General features: G+C 44.0%; 1 protein-coding gene across 1 annotated transcript in view; it reads right to left on the bottom strand.

Moving 5' to 3' along the window:
- The window catches only part of LOC143208072 (uncharacterized), a 417,089-nt gene that overhangs the window by 217,431 nt on the left and 171,939 nt on the right, over positions 1–27,719 (bottom strand). The window contains exon 4 of the mRNA XM_076422141.1: positions 21,899–22,064. Within this exon, the coding sequence (XP_076278256.1) occupies positions 21,899–22,064 (166 nt within the window). The remainder of the gene's footprint in view (positions 1–21,898; positions 22,065–27,719) is intronic.

Raw genomic sequence — 27,719 nt, 5'->3', positions numbered from 1 at the left:
ATGAATCGTTCTGGCGCGAGCGCGTGTGTAAATATAATTAACGATCGAGAAAAAGGCTGTTCGCATTCGTTAGCGATGACAAATTTCGTCGAGAGCGCGCTTCTCCTTTTTGGCAGAAAATTGACGATCAAAGTCGCGGGTATCGTCGACCATGGAATTATTTGTATGTTAACCCCTTGTCCTGCGATTGATTTTACGGTTTCAATGATTAGAACTTTCTTCGTAGTTCGGGATTTCCTAAAAAAGGAGAAAATTGATATCTATTGTGTGCCTACATGTTCTCCAATAACTATACATTAACTAAATAGAATTTGATCTCGGTTTAAAGGAGATTAAGACGCAGAAGCCAAATAAAAATTTCATTCTTCTTTTAATTATCTTATTAAGGTGAAACTAATACACTGGCGGCCTTCAATCTTTTTAACACGTCCACTGTTTTAAGTTGTACGTGCTCATTTTTGTCATAAATGCATAAGATCCGCAGTCTATTAATAACATACATATTTATTAGACTCTGTTGGGTAGAGGGGACAGTCATAAGCTCATAGCGCGGGTAAGATGCGGAAATTCAGAGAATTGGAACAGATACTGGCTGGAGGAAGAGGCAAGAGGATGCGACCTATGTGAGGACAAGTATGGAAACCTAGAGCATTTGACAAGGGATTGCAGGATAATGGGGGAATTGATCAAGCTCGAGGATGTAGTGAGCGGGAAAAAAGATAGAAAGGTTGAAGAGTGGTTGGAGAAGTTGAAGAAAAAAAGAGAAAAGAGAGTATAAATAAACCAAAGAGAATACCAAACCAAAAATTCAAAAGTTAGGGAATGGGGAGGGAAGCAATAAGTAAGGAATTAAGTGGGTTAGTGATAATTAGGATATAAAGAGTAGGACAGGGTAGGAATGTGTGAAATAAGATAGATTTGTACAGATAGGTTAATATAAAGCAAGTCACATTTCCTAGCTGTAAGGCTGAAATAAAGCAAATCATTATTTATTATTAGACTCTGTTCAGAATCTTCAACACGAGTCTGACACGACATTGTAGGGCAAGGGGTTAAAAATGAAAGACAGTATTGACCGTGTATTAATAAAATTATTCACATGAAAATCTTATTCGTCCATTAAATAAAACGTACTGTACTTTGTTCTAAAAAAGGCTCCAGTGGCACGATGACCGCAACCCTAAATCCGTAATGGAGAAAATCCCGAAAGAATGCTAGGTAGTAGCTCAGGCAGGAAAAATCGGTACGCCCGAGCACGCAAGCCATAATTATTTGCTGGTAAGGAAACTGGTGCATCGGGATGCACCGGAGATTCCCGTGCCCCTGGAGGCAGCGACGCTTGACCCAGTAGCAGTAACCGTCGGACTGCAAGAGGCTCGCAAGTGGATAACTGCCATGGAGATCGCTCAAACCGAAGTCGACGGCCTGCGCCTGGTGGCCGTGGTGGCTAGAGTGCAACCGTGCTCGACCTCTCCGTTCGAACCGATCTACGTTTCGACCTCTTCTACTTCGGTATCATTACTGGTTCGGTCTTCTGACTCGTGTAGGAATGCTTTCTCAGCATCCCTGTTCGACCGTTCTCTCGCGTTTGCCATTGCACCTGAACCGCACACCTGTACGAGAGATAGTCGCCGATTCCATCCTCGATTGGATACGATTTCTAGAGGTCGCGCACTTCATCCGCGATCCCATTCGATGCGTTTCTTTCCGACGTTCTGTTACGCGCACCGGTATCATCCTCAAACTATCCGTATTCTTTTTATAAATTAAGTTATCCGGCCTGAGCTCTGCGATAGTCGCATTCACCCTTGGCAGACGAGAACTTTTTGAAATGCTAGAAATATTCGGTTGTTGCATGTGAAATGTCCGATATTAGAACGCAACTCTTATGAAACGTTTCGATCAAGAAATGCTATTACAGTCTATAGTCTGTGTATAGGTTTATTATTAGACAGCGGATTTTATGCATTTATACATATAATGGGAAAAAATATAAACAGGTCCTCGAGATATTCGCTAAAAATTTTGAACTAAAAATTGAATATCGAAAGATTGTAAAATTATAAAAATTTGAAAATTTCGATCCAGATGGAGAAACACGTGAAAAACATGAATGTCTGGAAAATCGTGAAATCATGAATATTGGAAGGCCAGAAAACTGTGAAACTGAATATTGAAAGACCGGGAAATCTGAATATTTGAACATCGAAAAATTACGGAATCTCTAGAAACGTGACCACTTGAAATTCGAATCTTTGAACATTCGAATGGTTATTTCGTGCACTCGAATATCAAAATCTGTAAAAGCACGATCATTTGAAAGTCGCGCTCTCTATGTTACGCGAAATTAATAGAACGAGAATTGTGAAACTCGATGGAGCACGCGTTTACACCGCGATGATTCTCCTTAGCGTTTTCGTCGGTCGTCATTCGGTGGCGTGTTCTGAAAACGCGGCAATTACCGCGGAACGCGAAAGACAGCAGGCCGGTGATTATTACAGGGTGCATCCTGTAATGCTCACGGGGAGCGTCGGGTTATCGCAACACACGGCAGAAGTTGGAGAGAAGGAAAAAACCGGTACGCGGGTACGTGACAATGCATCGTCATTACCATCTCGCCAGGCTCGCAAATTATACTTTCCGAAAGGGCCGGGGCGATCTTTCTCACCTCACGCGTTCATTTTTCAAGGCCGTGACAGAAGGCAGGACGCGTGCTCGCCTTGTCGGGCCTGATCGGGCCGAGGCGGGCCGAGTCGAGTCGAGTCGCGCGGATCGCCAATTTTCCGCGGCTTTAGCCGGCTTAATGCCCGGTGTAAGCAGGTGCCAGCGGATACAAAACGGGCCCCGTTTAGCTTGTCTGCCACGTCCTACGTGAAGGCACCGCGATAATACGTTTATTACGATAGGCAATTTACGATACACCGTGCGCCAGCCAGCCAGCCAGCCAGCCAGCCAGCATCCCCTGTTCGCCTCTTCCCTTTCGACGGGTTCGTAGCATCGCGAATAACGCGCGTCGATCATCAGGGTCCTTCTTCCGAGCATAATGCAACGTGTCGACGCACTTCCTCCTGCGGGCCGATCGACGAGATGCGATCCCCGATGCATTGCGATGCGATACGATGCGCGATGCGGCCGCATACGCAACGTCATTACACGCCGGTTTAACGGCTGGGCCTCGGCCACGCTGCGCCTTGATTATGATCTCACTGTTGTCCACGATCCGCACGGCTAATGCGCTAACGGTTGCCCTAACTCCAACCTTACCGCGGAATTGAATTAGACGCCGCGATCCCCGCAACCAACTTACTATACGTTAGAAGTTGCGTGCGATTTTCGATGGCTTGAGACGTGCGTAGGTCTTTTCAATAGGTTGTTCTGTCCGTCTGAATTATTTAAACAAACAATTCCTCATTTGTAGACTGTGCATATTCACGCAAAATAAATCTCTCGTCATCCCCAAAATCCTTATCCAAGCGATTGGAACCCGTAGAGTGCAGAAGGCATCTCGGCTGAGACGGCGTCGAGTTAACGCGACCCGGCCGCGATACAAATTGACAAGGATCTAGCGCGGCTAACCTTGAGCCGGCAGCATTATTTATCGAATTAAGCGCCGGGGGAACGGGAGAGTGGGTAGAGACGGCCGGGACGTATCGTCCAGACGAGAAAACGGTCCGAGGCCGATGCTGGAAGGTGGATGCTGGTGCTAGTGGGGGCGTGCGATAGTTCAAGTCGTGAGCGGGCAGCCCCGCCCGACACGACCGCGGAGCATCTCCGTTCTGACCCCCGCTGACTTAGCGCGGGGCCTTAGCCGAGGGGGCCCTCCACCAACCCCCCGTCCCGTCTACCACCCCATCGCCGCGGTCCCACGAGGTCCAGAGACGACCTCCGTCTCCCTTCCTCTTTCTTTATTTCCCTGTCGAACCTCGATCTTCTTCCGTCCCGCAGGCTCGCTCGGGTCCCGGGGCCCACTGAGAAGGCCCCACGGCTCTCTCGTCTTCTCTCGGGGCCCGGTTCCCGATCCTCTTTTCTCGAGTTCAAGTCTCGCTCGCTCTGTCGGTCGCGTTTGCAGGCAGCTTGCGGCTCGAGCCACCCCACCCTGGGGCCTTAGCGTAACGCCAAGGGCACCGTGTGCTCTCGGGCCCCGTTCCAACGAGCCTCACGGGGCCCCCCTTTTGCTTCTAGGGTGGGGATCCACCACGGACTGCTCCTTTCCACCTCTCCGATCCGTGGTCGACGCTAGAGCCGACCGAGGAAGAAACAGAGGAGAGGGATGGGGAAGAAGCAGCAAAAGCAGAAGAAGAAGAGGAAGAAGAAGGAGATGGAGAAGTAGGAGGAGGAGGAGGAGGAAGGCAGTGATAAGTGTGGGAAGGGCAGGTTGCATAAGGTCTAATATTATGCAAGCGCACACAGGCCTGAATGCGTTAGATCCCTTGGGTCCTGGCACCCCCCACCACCGGAGAACCGCGTCGAGATACTCTACACGGCGTACACGCAGAACATAAGGCCCCGGGTACAAGGGAACGGTTCTCCTGAACGTCAAGGTTCAGGGTTTGCCGGTGCACGTACGTACGGATTCGCGTGGCCGTGTGCGAGCCCCATCCTCCCCTCTTCTCTCTCTCTCTCTTCTAGTCTCTGTGTTTGCATCCGTGTGTATACCTTTACCCTACCTGCATAGAAATCGCAGGAGCGTTGAACCCAGGAAGTGGCCATGAAATAGTCATTCCTGAAAGGTTAACTCTCCTACCGCATCTCGCGGGGCCCTGGGGTCGAGCCTGAAAGTCCGGAAAGTCCGCGGACGCCGTGGACCAACGGGAGAGACGGATGAGAGATGCGAGTGGGTCGACGTAGTGGATGAGAAACGGGGGACAAGGCTGGGAAGAAGACTCCGGAAGGGGGCTCAGGGAAACCGTGGTCATTCTTCGACGTTTAGGCTACCCTACCCTGTGGGACCTGCCGGCTGATTGTTCCCCATCGATTGGGGAGGTAACTTACGGCTACCGCATTTCAGCTAATCAAGGACTATATTCATGAACTACGCAAATTTTTGGTAGATGGCAAATGCCCAATTGTTCTACATCAGTAGAACAGACATTGTAGCAAGACTAATTTGGGATTAAAAGATAATTTAACTCGTCAAGCTCGAAAGCTCCAGTTGGAACACAGAAGGTCTATTCAATTGTGCACACATCAGTTGGGTAGACTTTTGCCGGCATATACAACTACTGCGTTGCAATTGACAGACTGGAGAAGTGGATTAGTCAAATACGCAAATTTCTGGTGCATTGCAAATGCTGAATTGCTACGCATGGGTTTCTGAGGTAGACGTTGGTAGAATAGACGTATACGGTCCTCTACGATTCGATTGCCAGAGGACGAAATTTATCAGGCTCGAAAACTCCAGATGCAGAACGAACGCTTATCCAATTGTTTCACATTATTTAGATGGACATTTGTCACCGTAAAACTACTACGTTCCAGTGGACAGACTGTAGGACTAGATGCATCAAATACGCAAATTCCAGGTGCATGACAAAGGGTTCAATTGTTCCGTATCAGTAGGACAGACGTCGGCCTCCATATACGGGTGCCATGTCTCGACTGACAGAAGATTAGATTCATCGAGTATGCTAACTCCAGATCGGTCTTGAAGGCCTGTCCAATTGTTTCGTATCAGTTAAGAGACATTGGTCAGCGTATAGAAGTTTACAGCTATATACACTCGATATATCAACGTGTATAGAGAGCCTCAATTAACATGATTTATGAGAACTGTTTCTATTATTTTCTCCAAACCCTGAACACGCATTTCATACTGGACCGAGAAGTCTAATTCTCCCATATCGTTGAAGTAGACATTGACGTTCGCATTAATTGCAAGACATTTTCATTGTTCGATGACAATACAGCACAGCTCAACAGGGAGATGCCTAGATCCAGCGAGTAACCCAAGGTGGCCAGCCTCCTTCATTCAAGAATCTGCGTGAACCTTGATCCACTTACAGGTTAACAGAGAGCAGGCCGGGACAGTTAATCTCTCATTCTTCCAAAAGCCGGTTCATCATCCATCAATCTCTGTGTCGATCGGTATCTGTATAGAGACAAAGTAAATCAATGACTCGTTCCCACGGGCGAACTATAACCTGTCGATCTTCGAATCAGGAGGTCGAGGGATCGAGCGAAACGTCGAACGTGTCAAAATTTGATCAGGTTGAACGGTTCGACCGGACGAACCGAGAAGACCGCGTGTAGACCGACTGCCTTGGTCTCTCTCTCTCGCTCTTTCTCTCTATCTTCGCCTCTCCTCTCTCCCCTCTACCAGGCGTGCACGACGTGGCTACGTCGAGTACCTACGGAGGAGTAGTACCGGGGTACCCTGGAGGCCACGAAGGTCACAGGGCTAAGGCACTTCTCACGCCCCCGCCATGTCGGAGAGGAGCACCCCACTTAGATGGACTGTACGTACATACCTTAACGCGGCCGATTAGTATACGTGCTTAATTACCGGTAACGTGCGTGCATGACGCTGGGTATCGATCATACCGTGCGAGCCGCCCGGAAGAGAGAAGTGACTTCGCGACGACCATACTTCCTGGATTCGATTTTCCACAGTTTTGTCACCTGGATCGCAGGATCACTCTTCCGTATGCTAATCCTTCGAAATAAATATATGTTGTTGTTTGTTTCTCTAAAAATTTATTCCTGGTTCCCATCTATCCAGATCGTCCATCACTGGATCGCAGGATCACTTTTCCGTATGCTAATCCTTCGAAATAAATATATGTTCTTGTTTATTCCTCTAAAAATCTATCCAGATCGTCCATGACTGAAAAAACACCGAGGGTACGCGGCGCACCGTCCCAGTTTCCCGTCTCCGCAAACAAAGAGAGTCAACGGTGCAATCGATTCAAGGACGCAGCATCGATCGCAGTGCACAAATAAATCGACTATACACCTGATCTGGTCTGGAAAGATCAACGATCTTGGCGACCGGCGTTCGATCCTCGAAATGTCAGCCGACCATCGATTCTCTAATAGAGTGAGCAGAGGCGGGCTTTAAAGTATACGATGGGGGGACATAATGTCAAGGGAACCGTTGGAGCTATTGTATGTATACAGAGAGCGATAGAAAAACTGATGGTTAAATGGTTCCGGGTGGAAGATGCGCACAGTAGATTGTCCGATTAGACAGTTTTCGAAGATCCTTTTCGTTCCTTTCCCTCGAAGCGTCTAGACTAATCAATCGAGAGGAGCCTTTCTAGATCCGGGGGCACGTCAAGGATTTCGACGGTGTGCTCGATACAGGTTATATCATCATTTTTGCCACGGGTATCAATCTCTCTGTGCCAATAATCGATTCGTCCGTAGTTCTTCTGACAGTTCAATCCTGCGTAATTTCATTGAAAGTGTGTCGCTACCGGGCTGCTGGGTTCTGTCTTCATTAGGCTAAAATTTTTGTGGCGATAGATTCGTGTGATTGAACGATCAATGTTGCATTTTTCAAGTTCACAGTTGAGAATCCACCAAGGCACGCAATGTACGCGGTTAATCGAGCAGATCCTAGCAAGGACTTTCAAGCTAATTGCTAGACTGTGGATTTTATTCATTTATGATAAAAATAAGTAGGTGTCATTTAAAATACCGAAAGTATTAGAAATATTTGAAAAATTTGAAAAATTGAACATGTTAATATATGATTTCTCCTCGATTAAAATCATTAAGGGAATAAATAACATCCACAATTTGGTTTCCCTTTCTTGCTATCAATTGCAGACAATTTTTATTTTGCATAAAGATCCGCAGTCTAATAATAATATTGATTTTTTTAATGGCACGTTACAGGAATTCAAAAGAAAATTACGCAAGATTATTTGTTAATATTGTACCTATATTTGTTTAGTTTCGCGCTTGTCCCTTTTTATGTAAATTTTAGGTGTTTTCATCAGTTCTACTGTACACGACTGTAAACATTTGTATAAAAGGACCTCGGTCCGTATATAATAAAAATAATAATAATAATATCGCGTCCGTAATGGGTTCATCATAGGAGAAGAAGCTCTCAAGGTCAGGCCGCGTTTGAACCTCGTGGATCCAAAGGGCATTTCCCATTTTTTGTTTCGCCGAAGGTCTCCGAATAATTCCACGGAGCGGAGGCGACGTAATTAGGTTCAGGAAACAAGAGTCGCGGAGATTCTTAGGAGAAGGCGCGTTTCCACCGCGGCTTACACAAGTCGGCGGGTTTAGGCACTCGAAAAGACTCGACGACGGTGCTCGAGGAAGGGTACGGGGCAAGAGGATGAAGAGGAGGAGGTGGAGGAGGAGGTTGGACACGAAGAAGGAACGGTACCGACCGTTTACACCGTGACGAGGACGAAAACGTGGCGCAACGGAACGTTGGCGTTATGTAAAAGCGTAAAACGACTTAAAGATTCGCCTCACGCTCTGCCCTGGCTAAGAAGCTCTTCTCTCTCGACGCGCTCTCTCTCTCTCTCTCTCTCTCTCTCTCTCTCTCTCCCTTCATCTTTTTGACAGTCTTTTCACCTCCGACGGACTTTTATTCATTTTGGAGACTCTTCGCACGAGGAACCAGTGGATCGTATATTAATAGACTGCGAATCTTTACATGCGAAACTAGATAGAACTTTGTTCCATATTCTAATGATCTTGTTAAGCTTATATACTCACATTTGCATCGATTGATAGAAACAGAAGCCGAAGAGATAAGTTTCTTACCTTTTTCATTTAATGATCTTGCTAAAAATATGCATATATTTTTGTCATAAAATTCAGATTCGGTCTTTAAAACTTGAGAATTTTGTTGTAAACTGCAACTGGCCTTGTTTCGATCGATGCAGCTTGAATTTAAGAAAGACCTAGAGACCGCGGGCATAATTTTCGCGCGTCGCTCGCAGATTTTAGAAGCTGATGGGCGAGTATCACGAGCCCGACACGTTCCCCATTACTTATTGTTGCAGGTAATTCGAAGCATTACATTTATTAGAGTCCGCGGTGTGTATACATGTTCGATTTAATGATAATCTTGCCGGGCACGATGAAATTGAGTTCATAAGGCTAATAATAGCTTGGACACACACCGGCGGTAATGCGCTTTTTGTCGACCACCAGGAGAAAACAAATGTGATCATGTCATCATCTACTCGCATCGACAGACCCGTACTCCCTCGGAGGCGTATCTCGCGTACAATCAAACCACGAGGTAAAAAAGTTCGAGTCCCATTTAAAGGAGTCAAGGTGAGCTTGATATTATCGGAGGGAGAATATAAGAAAAAAGGGGAGATAACAGGTGTTTTCGGTTCGATATCGAGCCGAAAAATCAATTGGATTACTCGGTCGTGTCTGTGGCCAATTATCGAATATGTTCGAAGCTCCTAGGCATCGTCAACAATGAGTTGCAAGCTGAAAAGGATTATTAGATTTAGATCCATCCATCGATTAGTCCATCAATTTCATTCGAGTTACGTATTATTATCGAAATTTAATGGGCGGTTTTAATATTGATTTATAATTAGGATTTTCTTCTAGTTTGTAAGAGAAACTGGCCTCAATGGGTACAATAAAACTCTTTTTTTAACAGGCAGCTCACGTGTTGCTAATGTTTGTAGACGTTACGAAAGTCCATTGATGGCCTGGTTTTTATCCGATGAAATTGTTCGCATTAGCTCGCCAATAAAGTATCGCGGACCAATTAAAGAACTTCTTCGTGTATCGCGTATACACAGGCGACAGAAGAAAACGACGGAAATCAATTGAGAGTGCAGATGAATCCGTTTCATTGCTTCCGTGGATCAGAGTTATTGCCGATGTAATGTCGACGTGTGCTACAGGCGCTCGCAAGAAACTGATATTCGGACTGAAATGATTTCCGCGATCCGCAGGCATTCTATCATCAACTTAACGGTCGATATCACCGGAAAATCCTCTGCACCAATGGATCGTTTTGGGCCCGGGTATTAGTCTTCTTCTAACCATTTTCTTCCTTGGTTTCTTACGACGCTCCAAGCTTTATGGTTGATCCTAGTACACTTCGTAACTGATCGTCGGATGTGCAGCTTTGTGCAAACATTTTTATGGGAGTATCTGTGGAGTTAGATGTGTATGTAGGTTATCGAAGTACATACACATCTCGCCCGACTGTCTTTGACTACTGCATATCAGAGTTGTGCAGAATTACAATTGAATTACTCCCAGAATTATGATTACAAGGTAATCGAATTACATTGTAATTCAGTCATATTGTAATTTATAATTCAGATCTTCATTCAATGAAATTACAATGTAATTCGTAATTGCAATTGCAGTACAATTATAAAATAGCTTTACGTATCATGAAGGAGGACGAGGAATCGAAACTACGCCGCATAGACAGCAAACAAGTATATGAAAGAGAAACATAAAAATATAATATCACACTTCTTCAAAGTTCTGGGCAGTAATTTGGAGAGCTGTATTTCAATTATATGGTTGAAAGGTTTGAATTATGTAATTCAGTTACGACGTAGTTGAAGTACTATATAATTGAAATACAATGTAATTGAATTAGCACAACTCTGCTGCATATACAAATAAAATACTAGTTACCAGAACACAACAGCAGCACACGAAAAAACAACCAGAAACCTAAAAGTCTGTTAGGAAACGACGAAGAAGAAGGTCTACTCGATCTCAACGATATCTGCCGGAAGTTGGCAGAGCAAATATGTGTCGAAGAGTGAAATCGAAGTCGGACAATTGGCAGGATGAAGAAAGAACCCAGAATAAGAAAGAGAGAATAAGGTGGGGGAGGCCTTTATCCGAGTTATCTGCTGACAGTGTCGACGCGCGAGGGCCGCAGCTCGGGTCTGCACAATCACTTACGGCCGGTCTGATTCGAACTATTGCCGGCGGATAGAAAGAAAGGGGGAGAGAGAAGGAGAGCGGCGATAATCGGTGTGTTCGTGGAACACTGAATCGGCCCGTTGTATGCTCTCGCGTATATATACGCGTACCCCTCGAAGAATCTAAGATCCTATCGTGAAATGCTTCGAGCGCGATATGACCACCGCCTATTGCTACTCGTCTTACCTCCGAGTCTCTCCCACTCCCTCTCCCCGTCTGTCTTTCTCTCTATTATCGTTTTGCCATTCAGCCGAGGATTTATCTCGATCGACGATACATGGCCGCGGTGTGCTCCCTGGGCCACGATAAGGCCCCATTAACGCCGCCTTAATTGTCGCTAATAAAACCGCGACACTTCTGAATACGCTCGACTTTTTCCCCAAGTGGGACTTTGCGAAAATCGCTGCGACGTGCATTGATAACAACACCTGGCAGATAGCATACATCCCAGAAAAAGAGGTTCGGTTTTTCTCATCCGATCCCCGTCTGGATGTGTTTCGTTATCTTTTCGTGTCGCTTTTATGCGTGCCTTGAAAGCTAGCTTTATCGTTCCGAGGAATTACGGGAATTAGAGGCAAGAGAATTGCAAGTGTTAACTACGGATTTTTGTTGGAGAATCTTGGAATATTAACGTCTTTCACTTTATTGTTAAAATTTCTTCACTGTTTGGCAAATATGTGTAGAGGGAAATGGAAGGAACACAATTTTTAACTTTGGGACTTTGTTTGGACTAGTTAGGAAGTAAACATACTAAAAGTCCCTACTCCTAGGAGGTGTGTACAGGGGGGCACGTAGAGAAGGTCCCCATTTTCGGTTTTCCGCTTATATCTAGGAAATAATGTGTCCTAGCGACAAGATCATTCTATACAAAATTAAAGCTGACAAAACGTGCCATAAGATTGATTCTATTCAGTTTTTTGCTATCTCGCATAGTTTCCGAGATATAAGCGAAAACCCGAAAAGGGGGACATTCTACGTGCATTTGAAGTTGAAATTGAAAAATTGAAGTTGAATTTGAGAAATTGATGTTGAAACTGAAAATTTGAAGTTGAAATTGAGAAATTGAGGAGTGGGGACTTTTGGTGGAGACTTCAAAATTGTGTTCCTTCCATTTCCCTCTACAACTTTTCGTTGACTGGACTAATACAACTCATTGAAATTGAAAATACAGGACAAATCATTTCGCCCATTTTCTTTTATCTCGAATTCCAACAGACACATTTAGCTGCTCTCTCTCTCTCCATCGACTCGTGCAATATGGATCTCCAGAGTTGCTCCAATAAATACGCGATCGACGCCCGTAAATCGAACGTTAAATATTAAAGCATCGATCGTTGGATATGCGTTTTCCACCGTGGGCGTGGACAGATAAATTTTCGCGCGGAACAGGTCCCGTTTGTCCACGGTGCATGAAGGAAACCGTAGTTGCGCAAGGGAGCCGTTGCGTTGATGAGAAATGACGCCACATCACGGGCCCCATTTAGACAAACTGATTGTCTCTGACATCTACAAATCCCGGCCGGGCCGCTACTACAAGATTTTATCATCGGATCGGGCCCTCAGTCACCGATAATCGTTTTACCATTCGCCAACGATTTATCTCGATGCTCGCGGTACACGCCACCGCGCTGGCTCCACTGTTCGCGATAAGGAAAAGCTATGATAACAAGCCATTATTTGCTGGGGCAACAACAGCGTCACGCTGCGACTAGACGGTTTGCACGTGTTTCACCTGTTTGTTTAACTACTGCCGATCGGTTGCAAGAAGCTGTCGCGCGGTTCTCTGTTATCTGCGCGACCGGTTGTCAAGGAGCGCGTAGGACGACTCCGAGAACTGCATTTTCTCTACTGGACACGATCTATCCGATTCCCCGGTGTAACGCACTCGAATTTTATCATCCAATCCACTCCGGACAATAATGGGCGACCTGCAACGACCGCTGGGAAACGCTACGACAAGTTATTTCATTGTCTCGGCAATTTATTCGCAAACGTAACGCAATTTTTAGAGCGTTACCGGATAATATAATTCTTAAAATGTCCATTTTCCTTTCGAGAAAATCTTTGTCTGTCTCGTAGTCACATTCGATTGAATTTTCCAATAACAGCATAATAAACACACAGTAAATAAAACTGTCCTCAATCAATTCGCTTCTGCGAGATTCGAGATTTTTAATACATGTTTTTGTTATATTCTCGTTATGTGGACATGTTGGATCGCTGACGCGTGTCTTAGGGGAACGAAACGCGATTTTAGCGCATACGAGAATTAACAAGCACCGTTTACGTCGCGTTTGAGCGGCACGTCCGTCGCAAAATAGTTTCTCAGCCTAAAAGGTCGCCGAGCGTCGGTGATTCCGTCGTTCTCTCTTTAAAGACAAAAAGATTACGCCGGACCGTTAATACGGTTACGCATTATCTAGATTGCTACCCGTCGGCTTCCGCCGGCCGAGAAACAGCCGCGAGTAATTAATCAAAGACAATCAAACTCTGGGAGCGTCGGCTTAGGCCGACTCCCAACAAACGGTACGCTATCCGTCATCTTCTCTCCGTTAAAACTCGCGGGGGAGAGAAAAAATGAACACGAAGCAGAGGAGACGAGCTGGAGGAAGGAGAAAATGAGCAAGGAGAAGACAGAAGCGCCTACGTTCCGTTCCCGGATGTGAATTACAAGAAAAGCTCGTCTGTCTGGCGAGTTGACGGCTACTTTCTCCGGGAATTTCCATAAAGTCGGTCGGAACAAGCGAGTTCCAAAAATATTTTCGTTAAACTAGACTAATTCTCAAGCATTTTCTCCAAAAATTCTGTTTGCATGCTACTGAATGTGGAGTGTTTTAACCCTTGCCACTCGAATGCCTATTTTAAAGCGTCATTAAAAATTACCAAACTGTGTGTACGCCGTTCTTTAATGAATAAAGCGAACGCGACAAACTCGGAGAATCGTTTTGGTTCCAGAGAGAGAGTGACGGTGTTTTCTTTAATTATTCACCGGGCGTAGACAATACAGGCATCTTCCGCGACTACGCCCCGTAATTACGCTAATAATATTAATTGCCGTGAAATTGTACCATTGTTGGCGGTAAGCTTGTACAGTTCGTTCAACGTCTCTTCAAGTTCAGGCGCGCGTGCGTACACCGGTGAGCAAATACAATGACTCCCACTAATACTCGGATGCTCTAAAAAAAACGATAGCTTTGTTAATATTGGACTATGCGATTTGAACTTTTTTGGGAACCTAGAGAAATTACTTTACTACAGGATGTGGAAAGAAATTTTTCAAAAATTGCATTTGGTCGGAATTGTAGAGAAAATACTAAAAGTTGCATTTTACAACTTTTTTATGCGGACCTATATTGAAATTTTAACAAATGCGTTTTGTAGATCTGTGTCAATTATATGCACTGTGAAAGTTTCATAGAAATTGGGCAGTGAAACTTGTAAGAATCCTCAGAAGTACTGCAGTTGGAGGCCGAAAATGTTTAATTGATACAGATCCACGAAACGTGTTTCCTAAATTTTCCATATAAGCCCACATAAAACAGGATGATACAACTTTCAGTAGTTTCTCTGCAATTCCGACAACTTGCAGTTTTCTTCGAATATTTTTGTCACGTTGTGGAGCAAACCAATTGTTCCAACTTCTCCAAAAACTTCAAGTCGTATATTCCAATATTAGAAAAGTTATGGTGTTTTTAAGTGTCCGAATATTAGTGGGAATCGTTGTTCCTGTAGAGCCGGACCTGTCATTTCCGGCTGTTTTATCGAAAACAGACAGACAAACAGACAAGAAAGCGAGCTAATAAAATACCGTACATTGATGAATCAAATGAGATATCTGTTTGCAGAATTATATTCGAAGTGAATAACCTCTGTGACCATGAGTCAAATATTTACTTTTCGCTATGGATAAAATCAGCAACTTTATATCGCATGCAGACAATAGATAACGCCGTCTAAGGACCTTGATCTATACAAGATCTTTCCACATCGCGAGCACAAGAAGAATCGAGGCGAGCGAAGGTAAATCGGTCGAAGACACACCGTTTCGAAACGGAGGAGCGAATTCAGCGAATTCGAGAACGAAAGTATTCCGCTTTTTGGGATCACGTTGCGACACGGTATGGACTCGTGGGATCGCGTATTGTGACTGTGCTGAATTTTAAAAAAAACGCGAATTAGAAGTCTCATTTTTGTGAGCAGGAAGTAATAAATCACTTTGCGGAACGAAACCGCTGAAATTCTGCTGGATTGAATCGCTTTTGGGATTATTACAACTTGAACAATTCCATTGTTCAAAAAATTGTTTCCATTATTAAATATATCAGTATTTAATCAATTACTAAACATTTAGGTATTGTATGAGGTATTATACCAATTTCACATGCATAAAATTTCAAAAATCATACGGAATGGAAATATTCCAGATCGGAAGAGATGTTTAATTTTCCAGATAAATAGCTCCGAGTGCAAAGGGTTAAGAAACATCTGAAATTAATCAACGTGGTCAGTGAATCAAATAGACGGCTGAAGCACCAAAAAACAAAGAATACTAAATAAAAGGAAGGAAAAGAATGAGTTTATCTCGACAGGTGGGCTCGTGAGAACTGCCGGTGTCCACGACGCCGTCGGAACAAATGTCGGCTAGAAGCCGCGGTTTTCGTGGATAGGAAGCGATCAATCACCTCGAGAGCTCATGGCAACGTAACCGCCGAAACCCCCTAATTGAATCGCGCCGGTTCACGAGGTTTTTCTCCGGCTTCGATGGAAACTCACCTTCCCGTGATCGTTACGAGCTTTATCGTCCCCGCGCGAAGCGAAATCGTAGCACGAAAAAGAGCAATTAAGGACGTCGGATTCTAAAGAGCCACAGAGCTAAAGGGAAGGGAAGGGGCTGTGGGGAGAGGGGGGCATTTATGGGGATTTTTTCCCCGCGCTGGCTGATGGCCGAGTCATTAACTGTTGACTTTCTAGCGTGTTGGCCGTACAATCTCGTAAAACTTGACGACCACATTAGCGTGGCCGGGTCGTTGTTACGCCTCGCGGCTTTCATCGAGGGGCGGGGGGGACGGGGCTTTGACTCCCTTTTTCGAGACGCGAACGCCGCTGAATAAAGGAAACTTGTCACGCGTTCGCTCGTCCCACGGGTCTAGAAGTGACGTCACTGGTCTCAATAAGTAGTGGTCGTCCGAGGGGGCAAACGCGCGAAAGTGATCCCGCCTCGTAATACATCGCGCATAAACAATCGGAGTGAAATTAGAAATTTTTTGCCGAAGGTCGGCGCTGCTCCCGGAAAGCCGGCATTGTTATGGTCGTCGACCTTGCCCGAAAACGTGCCATTTTGTCCTGAAAATTAATTTGTCCTCAAGTGGTTACAAACTTTCAAGCAGAATTTATTTCCAATAGAATCTGAACATGTTTAAATCCGGCGAGTTTTTTTCCATTTTCTGCGCTGCTAATTCGTTATTAATGTATTTAACAGCAACTCGCGATTAAATATTCACGCGTGTATTCGTTAAAACGATTCTAAACGCAACCGCAACGAATAAAAATTAATTGCTACGAGCAATGCGAACCTCTACGCCGATTATCAACAAACATCTTGTTTGTGCATTCTACGAAGTGGTCTTTAGCGTTTCTCGGCACGTTTAATGCAGATCTCTGTGTTAGTAACCTCGTTAGTAACTTCCTACGTGCAGTTAACGCGATATTAATATACAGGGTGTGGCTGCGATACTGAAAGCGGACGTGAAGCAATTTCCCATGCGAAAAAAAAATAGAGAACAGACGAGGAAGTATTTTGTATAAACTTATTCGATCATTTGTCAGAACGTGTCCGTCGATTAGCGTTAGCTTCGACCGGACGCCGCTGAAAATCTGTTTGAGATAACCGATCTCGACTACGGAAGCTCATCTTCATCGCTAACGTTGACTTTTTTCTCTAGTACACTTTCTATACTACTTTCACCGCATTACTCATTCATAAAATCACTCGAAGCGACTAAACTTTGCACCCTCGCTCGCCACTTTCAATCACGAGCTTTACGGACTCTGTAACTTGTTCTTAACACCTTTTCCTGTCTACTTCACAGAGAAACGGTTACAACTTCTGCGTCGGTAATCATTTTCTACGAGAAACACACAATTCTTATTTATTGTGAAAGCCTACATTCATTTAACATTTTTATAAACATTTTTCTCCTAAAACCGTGTCGCGTGGCGACTTGTAGACTCTCGCTAGACCACTATATTGCAGCAACGTTGTTTAAATCGCAGCAGCGTAACGGTACGATGAAAATTAATGGAATTCGGAGCTGTCGCAGCGTCGGAACGTTCTTTTCTCAAGGTGTTCGATTTTTCGTTGCGTCAACAGGCCTCCGGACATCCCGAACGTATCCAACTGTGCAACTCCTGTCCAAAGTCAGCCGGTAGATCGACTCTCCGAGGCTTTTGCACGCGTATATGGTATCCACGCACGATCGGAATTTTCCGATAGCCACCAACCGGCGATTTATGAACGCGCGAGGAAACGGACACGAGCCGTTATACAAGGCCTCGCCTCTCTGGAAAGGGGAGGCTGGACGTTCAAAGTCGTTGTTCAATATCTGCCTCTATTAGATCGCCGCCGGATATCGCTGACAGCTTCTGACTCGGAGACAATAGCGCCACGGAGATCCCAGGGGCTGACTTTTATCGGAAAACCGATGGATTTTCCCCCCTTTCCCGCTGCGAGACACACTTTCGGCGAAGGGCGCTTTGAACTCGCGAAAAAGGTACCGAGCACCGACCATTATTCTTGTTAAAAACGCTGGAAACCGATGTGGTTATAACGTGGACGTATTTAGTGTTTTCTGTTGGTGGTTGGTGTCTAATGAGTTGCTTTAAGTCGTTATAGAAATATTAATTTCAACAAAATTTTCGAAAATCAGCTTGGAAAAAGGTGTCTGAAAATTCGGCCATAGAGCCGACATTTTGTAAACGAAGTCCACAAATGTTTTCTGTTGGTGGTTGGTGTTTAATGAGTTGCTTTGAGTCGTTATGAAAATATGAAGTTCATTAAAATCTTCGAAAATCAACTTGGAAAAAGGTGTCTGAAAATTCGGCCGTGGAGCCGACATTTTGTAAACCAAGTCCACACAATGAATCCCCAGTGGAAATTTCTCGATGCAATCTTCCCTGACGCCAGGAAAAATCGTCGGAGATATTCCATTCGAGTCGCCGAGGTGAAGTAGCCTGGTAGCCAATTCGCCAGCGTTGTCCGCAGCGTATGGCAGTCGATTTCCGTTTGGCCCGTAAACCGGCATAACGCGTCCCAATATCCGGTCAATACCGAAACGCTGAAAATCTGTATCGGATGGCAGCGTTCTGCGCGCCATTCATCGCCGGTTGGATCCAATAACGGGGGGTTATAGAGGCTTGTATAGCTGTCGAAGACGCTCGTCTGTCCTCCGGCTGGCAAATTGCCAATTCGCCGGGCCGATTCGCAGCAGAAAAATGTCCGCGGCGACGAGCAGGACTTCGCGACGAGTCCCGGTGACTATACGACAACGATGCCCCGGGCAAGGACTACGGGTTGCGACCCCAATCGCATTCGGACTCTGGTTTGCGCAGGTGTGCGTGGTCATTAATCCAGAAATGGAAGTGAATGCGGGTCCAAATGCTGGCCGGCACGCTGCTCGACGGTCCCCTCTTAACGTCTCCCTCTGTCTTGCCCCCCCCCCCTTCTTCTTGAGCCGCAAGAGATTTTTATGTACCCACCTTAACACTAGCTTTACGGACCACTAAAACTGACTATTTGAAATTTTCAGCCATTCTTTTTTTATGCTATACACCAGGTATGTCAAACTCTTTTAGCAGCAAGGGCCTCAATAAGTATTATAAATTAATTCGAGGGCCGCAATAGAAAAATGCAGCCTCGAAATAAAAAGGAAACGCATTTTTTTTATTAACATTGCTGTTACACATACCAAATAACATACATACAAAAGTTGTTTCTTTTCAAGTTTACTTCTGCAAGTCAATTTCACCTTTCTGTAAATCTATTTCACCCTCTTTCAAATTAATTTTACATTTCTGTAAATCAATTTCAAATTCAACCTTTTACAAATAAAGTATATTTGAGTAAGTTTTTGTAAAAAAATCAGATCAAATGTAAAATAATTGTTAAGAAATTCAAAATTATATTTATTGCAAAGATGTAAATCAAATACTTATTTAAAAGTAATTACCAATTCATTAACTTTGTAATGTGCGAAAACTGTATAGATATTAGATGATAGCATACATAAGTTTGTACCCGATTTGAAAATAAAATTTAATGCTTAAATTTTAAAGAGTACAGCTTCATTAATCAATTAAATAGTCACCATTCTTTTCTACAATCAGAAAAATGAAATTATACAGTCAACATTCTTTTCTACACTTAGAAAAGAACATCATCTATGAATGGTGGACATCTATGAAAATCGGGCACGAACATATGCAATCATCTAATATGCATATTCATTGTAATCATTTTCTGATTAATAAATTTTAGAAATGAAAGTACATATTTATTGAAGAGTATTGAGTCTTCCCTCGCAGTAATGACACCGTTCACGCTTGTCTAAATAAATATATAATATTCATAATGGGTGAAATTAATTTGCAAAAGGCTGAATTTGATTTGCAAAAGGGTGAAAATTGATTTACAGAAAGGTGAAATTGACTCGCGAACGGGTGAATTAGGAGTGTAAAACGCAATATACAATAAACTTGTTGAATAATTCCCCAGAAATATTAGAACTCGTCAATTTGACAGAGCAACCTAATGGTAACCTAAATAAATAAATAACAAGCTACATAGTAAGTGTTAATTAGATACCCGTCCTGAAAGGGCTAAATTGATCTGAACGAAGTTAAAAGTTCCACTTTTTCCCGCGTTCCGATGATTTTGTACCACTGTGCGTCCTTCTGGAGCCCCCCTCCACTTTTCGACGGCTTTTTTCCGCCCGGTCGTGATTCCGACAGTAAAAAAGGGGCGTGGCTCGTGCCCCACGACCAAAACGATTTCACGAGCGAGAACGGGTCCGTGTTCCGCTGGTACTTTACGCGAGAAACGACTTTTTACCCGGGCCGCTACGAAACTGGTAGTTCTCTCCCGTGGCCATTAAGGCCTCTTAAACGTGTCCGCGTCCGCTGACGCAGTCCGCCGTCACGGCTGATCACTATAGTTCGGGCGAAACGCGCCTCTTCGAAACGCGCCGCATCGAATTTTTCCCGTCTCTCCCTCGTTCCCCGGGCATTGTTAACGGGCATGCTCGCTGCACTTTTAAGTAGAAAGTGATTCACCGCCTCGTGTCGAAGGTTTATCGTTATTTTATTTGCCGATCCTCGCCGCTTTCAAGAAAGAACCGGGAGTGTTAAGATAGGAACCATCAGGAATTACCAGTTCTTGTAATAAACGTTTCAGCGGTCTCCGATGTTGCACTTCGCGGCGGGGATTTTCGTGTTATTGCTTTTCTATATTTAACAGAGTCCTCTCTCTCTTGTAAAACGCACCGTGGAGCATCATTTTATATGATTCAATCTGTCGACGGTTTATTCTGTCTTCCGTAATAATTTTTTTCACAGACAAGAAAAATGGAGAAAAAACGAGCAGAGAAAGTTCCAAGGGTGGGAACAGGGGCTCCGGATCGCATATAACTTTCGCCAGGGGCAAACGAGGTATCGAAAGGGGGCGTTGGCGTCCTCGGGGCGGTTCGGTGACATTTATCCGTGGCCGATCGAGCGGCTAATCGGTAGCGTTCCACGAGGCAAGGCCGCAACCTATCGACTAGCCTTGGCTGGTCCGTAAAACGCATTCGTTGCGACGCACACGCAGTCGGTTTTCCATAGAATGGCCGGGGTCGGTGGGCTCGTCCGCGAACGGTATGCAGAAAAACTCCGAACATAATTAACCCATAAAGCAAACGCAATCGGCGGTGATCTCCGCCGTGGTTTAACCATAAGCGAGCGAGACCGGCCACTTTCGAGCCGCATGCGGCCGCGAACGCACCTGTATACAACAGGACGGATACGCGCGTGCACCAATGCTTAGGTATAGCAATAGCAATAGCCGATAGGCGGTCGCCTTCGACTTAGGTTCATAATGTAGAATTCTACGGGCTCGCGGACGGTGGAATTTTAAGCGCGCCTCTAGAACGCGCCGGATTATTGCGATCGGGCGTTAGAAGCAGCTAGAGATCGTCCACGCGATCAACGATATTTCACTATGGTAATTGAATGATTATTATTGCACCTTCACTCTGATCACGCTTTCACGTGTTCACGAGTTTAAACTGTTTCCAGTGACACCAGCCACTAATAGGACATGAACGTGCGTTCTATTTCACTCATCTCGAAATATCGAAAATAAAGGAAGTAGTACAAGATAGAAACGATTGAGAACAGGAAAAGAATACTTCGGAATGCAGGATTGTCACTTTGTTAGCGGAATGACAGAGCGCCGCCTGCTTGTGCAACATTGCCGCAACGTTAATATCCGTTAATTGTCGTATAAAGCGGGTGTATGATTAGGGAATCGCGATGTAGAAATAATTGTTCTACCCGCTGACTAACGGCGGACTGCTAATGACAGGCCGCGACGAAACACAAGGTTGCAGAGATGCTACTTTCTTGCATATAGCTCTTTAGCGGGATGATAATCTCGCAGCGGGTAACACCATTCGCGAATAGCTATCTGTGAAAGTGAACGTCCGAGGATCCCGACCGGTCGATTATAAAGCATGAAACGTTATCTGAGTAACACAAGCTGGATAGTTCTGGTGAAGCATGTGTCGGATGAGAGAATCTCGTCGTCATTAATATAGCGTGTAGCATGATTTACACGCTTTTAACCTTTCGGAAATAGAAATTTGCGGAGTCAATTTTTCCGATGGTATTCGCGCTCGCCGGTCTCCAACGACGTTGTCGGAAAAAGGATTGGAATCGTTAAAGTCGTGCGGTTGCATCGTTAAATTTTACTCACCGGTTGAAATGGAGAGTGGCGGCGGCGTGGGCGTTGTCGAAGGTGAAGGGATTCTTCTAGCAGCGGCGGTAATTATAGCTGCTGGACTGTACCGAGGCACCTGCAACACCACTGGAGTTTTCACGGACAGGTCCACTGGTTCCAGCTGCACCGGCGGTCCCGCCGCCTGCAACCAACAATTTATGCAACCGTTAATCCGGTGCATCGATCACGCGTCCTCCGCGCACAGCGCACTCTCCCGCTGCAACCCTCGAGATCTTCACAACGAGACCCGCAGCATTGTCAAATTTAATTACATTAACCTACCGTCACCGATCAAAATCACCGGCTCCAGATTTTTTATTTTACGATTATTGATGTAATAAAAATAATTTCATAAGGAATGATTGTGTAGATATCTTTAGTGGAGCACATTTTACAATAGGAGCTGCACGAAGTCTAAATAAAATCAGTCTTGTCATTTTTATTAAGGCACATGTGCCAGTTACTTTTAAAGCTCGGTAGATTTAGTGTTAATTGCAGGAAATATTCGTCTTTTCTGTCTTTTCCCAGATTTTCCCTCTATAAATAATTGCACGAAGGATTCTAATGCAACGCTCCATCCTTATAATCACTTAAGACTTTAACCCTGTGGGACATAAAGATGTCTCGGGTGTGTAATGTGTTTCTTATGACATTGCGCATATTGAAGTAAAATAGTGTTTAATATTAGCAGCAACATGTTAATATTACTAGTAACATGTGTATGTTAACGAGATATTATAAACTGTGCATCGAGGGAAATTTAACAGCTAGCTCTCCAACAAAATAGTTTTTAGCTTTTCTCCTTATGGTTTTCGTTAGGCTACTTATACGATCCCTCAATGTTCCTCTCGAGAAACTCTCTTGATGCACTCTCAGCTCGCTATACTCAGCGCACGTCGCTCTCATAACGCACTGGTTGGTCTCAAGAACACACTCATCTGCACACACGTATACATGCTCACGCTACTTACCGCAGCATTCTGAAACACACGCTTTCCTGGACCCCCATTTTCCTAATGTCATAGTAAAGTCTCTGAAAAGTTTCGCGAAAATACAAACAGAGCAAGTTGGAAGGTAGAAAAGTGTCCGTCCTCTTCACTATGCTATAATCTGACACAACTTACTAAATTAAGCATTGATAAGTAAAGGAAACAATTTTTTAAATGAATCCAAGTTTTGAAATTCTTGTTTCACAAAGTTCTTATAAAATTCCACTCAAATACAGTAACGAAATATTTCTACAAACAATGAATAAATAACTTGAAGTTGGTAGTCGGCGACTTGTGAAAAGTCTCCAAGTGCAAATAGCTGAGGGGATGAGAATCCGAGGTTGCAGAATTTCGCAGGACAAGAGACCGCAGTCCAGAAACGGAATTCACGCGTTGCAGAGGGAGCTATCTAAATCGCATGATCGCGCTGCCGATCTGAAATCCCTCGGAGGGAGTGAGCCCCGATAAATCGATAGCCAAAGGTACTACCTTCGTACCTAGCTTATCTCTAGCATGGCAGCGTTCGAGGCTGGTAGCTGGGCCCGAACTGCTCTCGCGCAATTAGCATAACTAGCGTTGCTATTGACGTGGACTAATCACGACCAGTTCCCACGAGATCAGAGTGACCCGAGAGCTGCCCACTTGTCTACACTGTTGATGCTATCCAGTTCCTTCGATCGGCACGACGATCGATAACATTCATAACCGATGATGAACATGCGACGACATCGATTTTCATTACCGAAACACACCGACGGTGATCAATGTCCGAGGATAACGGATTATAGCCGCTCGGACATCGTGCAAGATGTCATGTTCCTTTAGCATGATCGATTGTACATGGACTACACATGTTTGCTAAAAATTCACGGCTCTGGAGTTCGCATAGTGCAGAAGGATACACAGATTCTATCGAAAACTCAAACATTTTCTCTTCCTACAATAGTACTTCACTTTTGAAATCGTCTTTTGAAATGTGACAAATATAATACAATTTCTTGATTTTACTAATAATTGGTTTACTAATAATTAGGCAGCGGATCTTTATGCAAAATAAAAATTTTCTACCCAATTTGCAACAAACTCGAGCGAAATAGCAATTTATTTTCTTTCTTAATACACATGTTTAATAGGTCGAAAACAATATAACAAAAATTCTTCTAATGTTTTCACTGTTTTGAATTACACCTACTCATTTTTGTCATAAATGCATAAAATCCGCTGTCTGCTAATAATGTATCCGAAAAGTAAAGCTTTAAGCGTGTGAAGATTAAGATCTTCATTGCACATTTCTAATTCGCATTTTGAGGAGCGAGTGAAACGGGCATTTGTTTCTTGTATTTACAATTGCCTTACAGAAAATTGATGTCTTACATCACGGACTTCATTCAGTTTATCACACCTGAAGAATTGAACAGTACATAAAGCTTTTATTTACAAACTAAGTTTTCAATTCCGAGAAACTCACTTCAAAAACGATAAAACATTTCTCAGGTCTGCTTCTCGCTTCGTTCGGCAGACAAATTGAAACGTTTCGAGAGGGACACGTTCCTTTTTTCGAGAAGCATGAGCGCCCGACTTTGAGGAATGTATGCTCGCAGCAGAATGCGAGATGAGTTTACGGGCGCAATAATTTAAAGAAACTGTAACTTCACATGGCGCTGGATTCGCAACGATAATTTGTCTTCGTTACGTTTTTGCGACTCGGATAATTATACGATCATCGTCGGTGTTGGCCTGTCGCGTTTAATTACTTGCGCATTTCCCTCCGTTTGAGAAGATTTATGGGCAGGCAGCACGCGAGAGCGACATCGAATACAAAGTTGAATTCGATTTTTGTAGAACGTCGCTGGAGTGCTGTTTGCTCCGGACGCAACTTTGTCTTGTCTGGACACGGAGTGCGCAAACAACCAATTATTCAGTATCCTACAGCTGCAGTCTCCCCTTCCAACTTTGTTTTTACGGAGAAATATCTGCGCAAAGTTGGAAGTGATTCTTCAACATCAATTTTGTTGCGAACGAAATTAAATCATTTTTTAAGTGGCTTGGACGACAGAAGCAACACAGTTTCTTATCCTCATTTTTCACGAGTAGAATAATTTCATTAAAAATGTTACAAGTGAAACAATTTTACGAAATTTCATGTGTGTCTGGAAATTGTATATCTTACATAACAGTCATTTTTAACGACTGACAAACCGTGGGTCGTGTAAAAATATTTGAGAAGTAGACTAGTTGCGTGAAGTAGATTGCTACCGGACAAGATTGAAACGTGTTCGGTTCGCGATAAGTTAATTATTCGCGGAACAACGAGGTGAGCGATGTAAACTGTCAAGCATAAAGTAAGATGGAGTGCTCCGGAACAAACGGCACGATTGACAGCGACAGCGCGAAGCAGCCATTTTGTATTCTAGGTACTTCGGAGTCGGAGGAGTCGTGTCTGTATCGGATTTACAGAACAGTACGGACGGAAGATCAGATTTACAGCGGCGCTGGTTCGACCACCGAGAGCGATTGTTTCCAGGTAATGTCTTGACGAAACGTGGGAATGCTCGAGCATATATCGACAATGAAAACCTGCCTCCCTCCGCCCTCGATCCGCCGCCTCTCGTAGAGCAAAACGAACGGTATCGCGTCGTGAAACACGATACACGGCTAATAACGTAACTTCATACGTGTGTGCGAGATAACTCTATGAAACTGTGACGTTCCAGCTAACAAATCGAGTGACAAACCCCAACCACCCCGCGTCGACGGCCATGTTCTCCAGGAACAGTTCAATCTTTCACTATCCATTTTCATCAGAAATTAGAAAATGACTTGAGAAATGTAAGAAAGAGTACAAAATTTGCCAAAATTAGGTAATTTCATTTTTAATTTCAGTGTTTACGAGTTTAATTTGAGCATTGAGAATTGCATTTCGTTTTCTCTATGTAAAATGGGCTACCACTTACCCCTAAATATCGACATGTTTATAGCGGAATCTAATATGTATTAACGCTTGCATTTATATCCACACCTATTTCAAAGATTGTACAGTCGGTGTACAAAGTATTCGTACCAATTCGGTTTCTTTTCAGACGTTAGAAGGATTAGTTTACTAGCTAATGTGTAAATAATTCTGTCTTTAATTGTTATTGGTCGCAATTGCGAAGGAAATAGTAAAGGTCACGATTTAAAAAATTTTTTATCTGTACCTGTAATGTCCCCTTCGTAATTGCGACCACAATAACAAATACAAAAAAAATTATCTTTACACATTAGCTAGTAAACTAACCCTTCTGACGTCTCAAAAAAGCTCAAGCTGCTAAGTCCAATTTTGAAAAATTTATTCGTTTTTAAAAGGTGTACGAATACTTTGTACACCGACTGTAAGTTATCTATTTGAATGATATCTCACCTTGTAACATTGCAACACCAAATTGTAAAGCGAAATGGGCCCACTTATGGGTCTGAAGAGCTTCAATAATAAAAAAAAGAATTGCATATCATTTCTTCACTTCGAAAATAAAAATAAATGAACGAACTTGCACGTGTATTTTATTTGACTGATGTTCCTCGCGTCCCTGGAGTTTCTGCGGTGGCAGGCGAGTAGCAATTCGTAATCGCAGCCCGTATTGCAAAGGGAACGGAATTGCGAAACCAGACGGCGAGTCGTTTCCAAAAAAGCGACACTCGTCACGCGAGACACGCCCATGTCAGCGTTCTCGTTTTCAGGAAACTCGTCGTTACGCGCATTTGTTATTCATGACCGGGGACGGGCTTCTAACTGCGCCGCCGGTAGTTTCGGCCGCAACAATGAAATCGTAATGTCATGCGCGTCACGACGCACTCCGGAACATCGATATCCTTGCTATTCCACATTTCTAATTAACGGGATGCAGCGCCAGATGACTCAAGACCCGACTAGTACACCGTTTCGATTTCTCGAGGCCGAAATCTAATTCGGAAATTTTAACACTGGACCTAAAACATTTTCATAATCTCGATCAAAAATGAAAAATGTCTCTCCTATTCGCTGTAATCTCATCGCAAGTCTCGATTATACACTCAAATAATATTAATCATATAAAATTTAATATTAATTTAATACAATTTAATAAACTTTTTTTATAGTCGTAGATTGACGTAAAGTGAATGAAATTTTCATGAAAATTATTAGAAAAATTTGTATATCTGAATTGAGTGGAAAGGCCCGCAGTTCCGAGTTAATAAGCTTTAACCAGGACTCGTTTAGGACGGTTTCCGAGCTCCGATCGTTTTCAACGATTTGTCTCGCGGAGCCGAAGCGGAGTGGCTCTGCGCGCGGCCTCCTTTAAAAAAGGAACGAAAGGAAGACGGTCTGTTCCAGCTCTCGGACGGATGAAATCAAACGACGTATTAAATCCGCGATGACTAATGAAAGACCGAGTAAACTGTTCTTAATGATGCCGGTACTCCCGAGATGTATAAGGAACATGCGTACCGTCCGCATAGGCTCCGTGTATTATACCTACATATGTTCCCACAGTAGCGACTGGTAATGAGAATATAACGGTCATCAATCATTCGTCAGGTAATCCGCGACCGAACGGCTCCCAGTGGAATTAATTTAATTACTACAAATGCTGCGGGGATAAAAATGGCCTCTCTCGAGAGAGCAAGATCGGTAACATTGTCGGAAGCTACCAATGACCGATAATGTATGCAAAAGATCGAGAATCCTGGAGGGGTCTTCCCTTCCGGTTCGAAGATGAAGAGCGGAACGTGCGAACTGTGTCATCTCCGCTGGTCCGATTAGCCCAGTCGAGCGTAATTAAGAAAATTTA

Source organism: Lasioglossum baleicum, chromosome 4 (assembly GCF_051020765.1).
Source record: "Lasioglossum baleicum chromosome 4, iyLasBale1, whole genome shotgun sequence".
NCBI classification, from domain to species: domain Eukaryota; kingdom Metazoa; phylum Arthropoda; class Insecta; order Hymenoptera; family Halictidae; genus Lasioglossum; species Lasioglossum baleicum.
This window is presented reverse-complemented; position numbering and strand designations above follow the sequence as displayed.